The 8,573-nt window shown below is 46.2% G+C and overlaps 1 protein-coding gene across 2 annotated transcripts in view; it reads right to left on the minus strand.

The window, feature by feature from the left end:
• Positions 1 to 5,454: 5,454 nt before the first annotated feature.
• Positions 5,455 to 8,573, minus strand: part of Fermt1 (fermitin family member 1) — a 47,056-nt gene continuing 43,937 nt past the window's right edge. The window contains exon 14 of one of the 2 annotated variants that reach the window (XM_021150117.2): positions 5,455 to 8,123. In XM_021150117.2, coding sequence (XP_021005776.1) covers positions 7,950 to 8,123 — 174 coding nt within the window. In that variant the 3' untranslated portion in view covers positions 5,455 to 7,949. The remainder of the gene's footprint in view (positions 8,124 to 8,573) is intronic. The other variant, XM_021150110.2, reaches the window with a different exon arrangement.

Below are 8,573 nucleotides of genomic sequence, written 5' to 3' on the forward strand. Positions count from 1 at the left end.
ACACTAACCGTAACCCTAATCCTAACTTCCTAACACTAACTAACCCTCTAGCCCTAACCCTAAGCCTTACCTCTAACACAAACCCTAATCCCTAGCCCTAACCCTAAGCCTTACCTCTAACACAAACCCTAATCCCTAGCCCTAACCCTAAGCCTTACCTCTAACACAAACCCTAACCCCTAGCCCTAACCCTAATTCTAACCCTTTAACCCTCTAACCCTGAGCCTGATCTTGACCCCAATCCTAACCCTAATTCAAACCCTTTAACCTTTTAACCCTGACCCTGATCTTGACCCTAACCCTAATCCTGACTCTAACTCTCTAACAATAACTCTAACCCTTTAGCCCTCTAACCCTGACCCTGATCCTGACCCCAACCCTGTCTTTCACTTGTTCATGCAGTTGTTCCTGGCACATCTCCCATGCCTATGGAAGAAGCAGTCACTTATCTCCCAATATCCATTCTCCTCATTTCATCACTTCTAGCTGAGTCTGTGGCTACTTTGACCAAAGAGCAAATACTTTAAATGTCCTTGAGGAGAGTTAACACCATGTGACACACCTGGAGCCATAGCTGCCTAGTTGGGCCAAGGAATGACGTTGGGACGCTGTACGCTATACGTGGTGAGGCAAGAAGATGAAAGCATGTGGACTGCTGGCTTGTGTATGGATCTGTAGTCTAGCATTGCCTACATGAGGAAGTTTAGGTGGGAGAAGAGGCAATTTCCCCAAGTAGTGACTCAATAGAGAAAAATTTTCCAGTAGCAAAAAAATATATGTATGCTTTAAAAGAAATTGACATCGTCTAGACATGGTGTCACATGTCAGTTACCCAGACAGTCAGGAGGTTAAGGCAGAAAAACCTTGAGTTTAAGACCAGCTCGGGTGGAAGAGCAGGAGAAAAAAAATAAAATAAAAGATCAGGGAGGCTGAGATGGGGATGCGGCTCAGTGATGAGAGTTTTTGCCTCCGCACGCAAAGCCCAGTGCTACAAGGGGCAAACGTTGATTTGGCTGAATTACAATACCTGAGCTGTACCACAGGTTGAAAATGATTGGTGGTAGGTCTATTAGGCTCCCATATACATTGTGCCATGTGGCATTTTGAAAAAACATTACTTTTAATTTTTAATTATGTATTTGTAGGTGTCTCTGTATGTGGGTATGCACATGTAAGCTCAGATGCAAGGCACTGGGTTACCCTGGGGCTGGAGTCACAAGCACCGGTGAGTTATCCAACGGAGGTGCTGGGAATAGAACTTGGGTCCTCTGCAAGAGCAATATGCAGTCTTCACCACTGAGCCAGGTGAGCAGCTGTGTCATGTGGGAGTACTGAAATCGGAATACCTGCCCTCACTGCTGCCTGACACCTTCAGAGGCCACAGAGCAGAGACAGGAATTGAGTCTTTAATGCTGCATTTTATTCAGAGAGCTGAGAAGATAGTGGATTAGCATCTAGAGATCTGCATCATCATTGCAGATTACCTGTAGGGACTAGGTGAGGACAAAGGTGTCCGCTCACCCCGGAGCTCAGGCTTGCCCCTCTGGTCAGGTGGCTGGCTTGGATTTTGGGAGTTTTGATGCCTAGCTTTCATTACTGTCCTTGCCTTCTTTCCCTCCTCCTGTGGATGTTTTGACCCAGGGACTTCTCAAAATGATGAGTGCAGTAAATTTAGTGTCTGCTGTATCCACTTTTACTCTTCCAAGGTCATCTGGACTAGGGGTGGCTGTTAACTCAAAAGACATGTGCCATTAACAGTGGGCATGTGCTAAGCTGCTAGGATCATGGACAACGCAATTTTTCTCTATGATGTGCAGTACGAGAGCATCTTTTTAACACACCGAATACAAATGTGTCACCTTCAGTCTCTCTTCTCCTCTACAAATAGGAGGCACGGTGTGTATGGCTTGCACAATGACCTTATACCACATGCCTGTTTATTTCCTGCCTCGGTGATTTTGTGTTTGTGACACTCCGTTCTACAGGTTATAAGGAAGGAGCTATTTAGCAACTGTTTTCCAAGCCTTTGCTGGTCATTTGCTCTCCTGATGAGAGCAATGGCTTCCAGAGTCAGCTGCAATGGGAGGAAAAGGTCAGGACAACATCTCACTTGGCTTCCCCAAATGAGGCTTGGTCCCCCAGGGAGAGTCATTGCTCTCTGGTGTGATTTGGCATCAACCACTTGTGAGCAGCAGGGAGGTTTGGGATGAGTGTTTGCTGCAGATCTCTGGTTGGGGTTTGATAGCCTTATCTTCCCTCTTGAGCCCACTGCTGACCCAGACTTGCAAATGAGCGACCCATTGGAAAAGTACAGTGACACTTGGCATCTGAGGAGCTGTGTGACACTTGGCATCTGAGGAGCTGTTTAGTAGAAAATGTGGCATTTGGAATCTAATATAAAGTAATCGGAGAGGGAAATTCCATGATCTTATGAATTTCACTTAAATATCTTCTGTGAAAAACCAACTCAGGTATTACCTGTTGGTGGTTGGGTCTGAGCTAAGTGTTTTCAGGTGACAAAGAACATGACTTTCCAAGTTAGGGTTATGATTGCTGTGTTGAAACACCATGACCGAAAGCAACTTGAGGAGGAAAGGGTTTTAATTGGCTTCTGCTTCCACATCATTGTTCATCATTGAAGGAAGTCAGAAGATGAGCACAAACAGGGCAGGAACCTTGAGGCAGGAGCTAATGAAGAGGCCATAGAGGGGTGCTGTTTAATGGCTTTTCCCTCATGGCTTGCCGAGGCCACTTTCTTGTAGAACCCAGGACCACCATACCAGGGATGGCACCACCTACAACAGTAGATCTTATGGAGGCATTTTCTCTGTAAGAGAGAGAGAGACAGAGAGAGAGAGAGAGAGAGAGACAGAGAGAGAGAGACAGAGAGAGAGGGGGAGAGAGACAGGCAGATGGACAGACAGACACAGAGACAAAGAACAGAGAAAGGAGAGAGGGAGGTAGAGTTTTGGGAAACCAAACTGTTCTCTACACTTCCCTGCCTCACAAAGGATGCTATCATGAATAATAACTACACTCCAGGATTCCTGGCTTAGAAGTTTGAATTCACACTGAAAAGTCAAGGGCAGTGCTGAAGAGTGTACTTGAGTTCAGAAGATCAGGACTCAAAGCCTTGCTTCCTTCGCACTAGCTCATGACCTTGGCGAGCTTCGTGACTTCATGCACAATTACACTGTGTGCTGGGGCTGGATTATCTCAGTGGGGTCACCTGATTTCCACATCTCTTTCCAAGCCTCTGCCCACTACTGTCACAGTACCTGTGGCATGCATGAGTCTTTACATCCTAGGACTTGGCAAATCAGCATTCCCCCTGGCCACAGAGTTTGTAAACACTCCCCAGCACTTCACTTCTAACGTTGTGCCATGAAGTTTATAGTCCATGCCTGACTGAGGAGAGAGCTTGAGGGAGGCACGGAGCACAAGTGACAGCATCACTCCACGCCTCTCTTAAAACCAATCTCTCTCTGCCACAACCTATGAGCTATATTGTTGAAACTGCCCTTTGGGGAAGGTAGCAGCTGGTTTCACCCACTGCCTCCTAACTTTGCATAGCTATTTCATCTCCTGGGATCTCTCTTGCCCTGGGGCCTCGGTGATAATGGTGCAGCCTGTCTTTTTAGCATGAAATGTAAATGACATAGTCGGAGGAGCTGGGGATTACAAGGTTGGATTGGCATTTGCACAGGCCTCCTTCCATATGCCTTACAGAGCCTTGCCGACTCTGGAGTAGCTACACTTGGAGTAGCGAGGCCTCAGGTTGAAACCAATGTGGGTTTAACATATGGCACCTGGCCTTCAACAGCAATGAGGAAATTCACATTTGATGTGTGTATCTTTGGGGAAAGAAAACACTGGTTTTACTTTAAAAAGCAAAAAGTGGTAGTGGTTCTCAGAGGTTAGCTTGGCGTTCAGTCCTGGTTCTTTGAGGACAGGCTGAAACTTGAGTGACAGCATAGGGACCTAGCCCCTTCTGTAAGTACTCTAGTCATCTCCAGTTCCCAGAATATCTGACCATTACAATGCCAGGCTGCCAGGAACAGTGTCCTCGCTCTCTCCTAACAGGCCAGTGGACAATCCGGCCAGGTGCTGTATTCGAACTACTTGCCCCACTGCCAGCACCCTGCCTTCCCCATTACAGGCCCTATGGATCCCCAAGGCCTGTCAGGGGGATGCATTGCTTGGATCACACCACATAGGCTTTGGGGCCTCCCTTCCCAGAAGTCTTCTGCTCCCTCACAAAGGGCTTTGCCTCACCCTTAGGGCCTGCTTTTTCATGTCATGTGATCACAAATGTTGGGAGCATTCCTGGAATCTATATCTTTTAATGTGGTGGCATTAAAGATTGGGTTCCATGTGACTCTGGACTCAGGTCTGGTTTAATTATCAGGATCCTGTTCTTTACTTAGCAGGACAGTTTTCCTATGCAAAGAAGTCTGAGAATTTACCATGTACACTTAGGTTCACAGTTATATGGATGTGATTTGAAATCGTGCTTCATGCATGCTAGGCACATACTCTCCCAACCGAGATACATCCTCAGATCAGTTAAAATGATTTTTTAAATCACTTCAGGAAATAATTACTGCATAGCACCTTGGCTTCTAAGTCTGCGGACGAAAGGACTAGCTTTCAGATGGAAAGACACCTTGTTTCCCCACTGTTTAGGATTCAAAACCCAAATTTAAAACGACAACAAAAATCTTTTGGTGAGGTATTTTTCGGTCTCCCAGACTTCTTTGGTCTACCTCTATCTTACCCATCTAACTCTGGTGCAGCCAGTTTCCCAAGCTGGTGATACATTCCCACCTGATGTAGGCATGTTGACTTGGAGGCTGGGAATGGTAGCCATTGGGTCACACTGAACCTGGGGACACTGAGCCTCACTGAGTGGGAGGTGGTTAGTGCCTCAAGGCTGAGTAGGGCTGGAGAAGGTTGACAAACTTGGCTTCGGATCCTTTTCCACACGGGCTTTTCAGTCCTAAAAGCTGAGGGTAGTTTTGGCTCTTCAGTGGAATGAGTAGAAGAGCTCTTTTGCCCCCTATGGGCTAATGTGAGAATTGCATGTTGAGAGATTTCTATAAACCATCGTGTTATACCTATTAGGGATCATTATCCTTTAAATAAAGAGGTGCCCTCAGCATTCAGCTATCAAACGCTGGGAACTTGACTCTTCCTTTCTCTCTGGCTATATAGTTATTTGCTTTCTGGTAGTTTCTCAAGATCTAGAAAGGGGCAAGACAGGCCACGGTGAGGATAGGACAGGGTATCTGATACCCACCAATGAGAGAAGAGCTAAAAGCAAAGACTAAGAAAAGGTCTTAGTTGACATCTTAGAACTCAAGGCCAAGCACACACTAGTTTCCTGGAGAAGGAGCTGGAATCTTGGTGTACAGAGACACATGGCAGGCCTGAGTGGGCTCTCCCTTCATAGCAGAGAGAATGGTCACCTTTAAACAAGACAGCAGGCAGGATAGGACACAACTGAACTATATTCAAATACATATAAAAATCAAATTTAAAGTCATATAAATAATACAGTGCAGATTTCAGCATCTATGGCAGGTAATATAGCGAATGGGATGTGTGTGTGTGTGTGACAAACAAATTAAAATTTCAGCAAGGACAAGTCACCTGACCATTTGTATCCAAATGTTAACCACCTCTTCCTAAAAAAGGGGACCAGACTTTTCTTTAGAACAATGGCATTTAGCCTTTTCCTCTTATACCAATTTATTCCTTTGAGATGTAGCTGTATAACCACGGGAGAAATGCTACCTAAAACAGCATAACATTGGGAGCTAACTCCTCCAGGAGTTTCACAGAAATCTCAGCCAACCATACAAAGCAATGGAGGGGCTGACCTGAAGGGCTGGTCTGGCAGACTAGGGAAGCTGAATTCTCATGGGCAACATGTAATCAAGGTGACATGTAATCAAGGAGGTCATTGTGACCAGGATTTGAAAGATCTGTCTAGGTTCTAGCATGCAAATATTTTTCATTTGAAAAATTATGGAGCCCTGGCAGGCCTCAGACTCACAGATGTCTGCCTGCATCTGCCTCCTGAGTTCTGGGATTAAAGGCATGCACACTGTGTGTATACTCCACCCAGCCTAGTGTAGTGCACCCAGGAGTATACTGCACCCTGTCTAGGCCCTAAACAGCAGAGCCCAGGACAGCAGAGGAAAAGACAGCACCATGTTTCCTGCAGCACTTAACATACTCGACTGTGGGAAAACACCCCAAATTAAGTTCTTGATGATGGGAACCAGATCTTCCAAATGCTTAAAGTATTTCCAATCAAAACTGAGCCCCAGAAATTCAGTGGGTATCTGGAAAGGCTAAAAGAAACCTCCAGAAGGTTCTCCTGGCTCACATCAGTGGTCTCAGGCCAGGACTGACTTCTGAGAATTGCAGAACTCTCCCTTCCCAGGTGGCCTTGTTGGGAAACAAAGCAACAGCTGAGGCTTGAAGGTCTCTGGGCTCCATCCAAAACCCTAAAACAGGCCAAGGCCAAGTTCAAGGAAAGCTCTTGCTCTAACTGTGCAGTCTGAGTTCGTGTGGAAGGAGAAGGCTGTGTATCGACAATAGAAAACACCTCCCTTTAGCTCTGAGGCTGCAATCCACTTACTCAAAACCCACTCATTCCCTCCTACTGAAAAACCAGAACATGACATTCAGGCAGCTGCCAAGGGCTTATGCTTATAGCAGGACAGGGATGATACTGCAAAAAACAGCCCCCGAGAGTCTGTTATTGTCTTGTGATTTACAAAGCTGAAGATGTTTAGGGAAAAATGACAAGGATCATAGAGGCAGACTCCACATCCAGAATGTAACTGAGTGGTAAGAACACTTTTTTATAACCCAGACCAGACACGACTTTGAAAACAGAACTTCAACATGGTGGACTCTGAAACAGATTTGCCTGCCTTCTCTTACTTGGCTTGGTTGGCTGGAACGGAGACCTGAATGGACTTGGGTTTGTGTGTGTGTGTGTGTGTGTGCAGGTACTCACAGAAGAAGAAGACATCAGCATCCCTTAAAGCTAGGTACTTGGAACTCAGCTGAGGTCCTCCGTAAGAGCAGCAAGCCCTCTTAACTGCTGACCTATATCTTTCCAGCTCTGTGGAAGGTGCTTTTGGTTAACAGAGAACCAGGCCTGTTTTCTTGAGACCCAGCCCAGAACCAAATCGACTGAGTCTTGGATCTTGGCTGAGACTGGGCTCCCATTTATGCCTTCAGCACCTGTGTCTTTAAGAAGGACTTCAGTGTGTCTGTAGGATTCCCTAGGAGTGGAGCTTCTCATGTCAGCCATACTGTGAGGAACAACGATTAGACCAGATGGTGAGTGGTCACCTTAACGGATGTGACAGTCACAGTAAACCGATGATGCTGAAGACCACTGTAACCTGCTCCTTCCCACTCATCTCTTTGACCTCCAAAGAAAAAAGGTGTCAAGACTCCCTCTGCCACTTTGGCAAGATGTAAGCTACACTCAGTTTTGTAAAGGAAGGACCAGAGTGTGTTGAGTGAGATTTGTACTCACTATGCATCCCTATTACCCATCTCTGCTCACTGCTGACTTACCATGAGGCATACAAGCAGGTCAGCTGCTGGTTAGCACTTACTTGTGCCTGCAAAGCCACGTTGTGGAGAGCCATGATGGGCCTTAGAGCATCCATAGGGTACCAGCCCTCTCTCCCCCTCACCCACTTTGTAGGAAAAGAAGCAGGATCCCAGTCTACTGCTGGCAGCCTGAGGCACAATAAGGAGAGGGATGTGTTTAGTGCGATTAGACGAGGCAGGACCTGGGCATCTGATGGTAAGCATACATTGTGTTGCTCTGCAAGCTACACACAGGGAAAGCCACAGACCCTACCCACTCAGGAAGGAACTCCTAGTCCATGTAGGCCAAGTGGGCCTGCTTCACTTCAGTCCTGACCGCCAGTCAGTTTGTGGAAGAGGTCCTCATCAAGCGTTTCGTTTTGGTCCTTGGATCGGGTGGACAGGAAGATGTAGCCACCAATGTACTCATGGACAATCTTGCAATCTGCACTTAGGCAGGTGAATGCGATGGAGACGTTTTGGTCAAACTCGATTGCCACCTGGAAAAGTAAGCCACGGATAAAAAACTCTGACAAGGAAGGATGAGAAAGCAGCTGGAGATGGTGCCCAAGGCTGAGGACTAGCAAGGGCTCCAACACCAAAAATGGCTTTATGGAAAATGTCTTTGCTCTTTGCGCCCTCTTGTGGTATCAGTTCTAATGCGTGCCTAGCAAATCATTGTGCATTTCCATTGTTTTTTCAGAGGTTAAGAATATCCCTTTTCACACTGTCAATAAGACAAAAAGTCCACCAACAGATTGGGAAAGGATCTTTACCAACCCTAAATCCGATATGGGACTAATATACAATATATACAAAGAACTCAAGAAGCTGGACTCCAGAAAATCAAATAACCCCATTAAAAATGGGGTACAAAGATAAACAAAGAATTCTCTCCTGAGGAATACCGAATGGCTGAGAAGCACCTGAAAAAATGTTCAACATCCTTA

The sequence above is a fragment of the Mus caroli genome, chromosome 2 (assembly GCF_900094665.2).
Source record: "Mus caroli chromosome 2, CAROLI_EIJ_v1.1, whole genome shotgun sequence".
Lineage (NCBI taxonomy): Eukaryota > Metazoa > Chordata > Mammalia > Rodentia > Muridae > Mus > Mus caroli.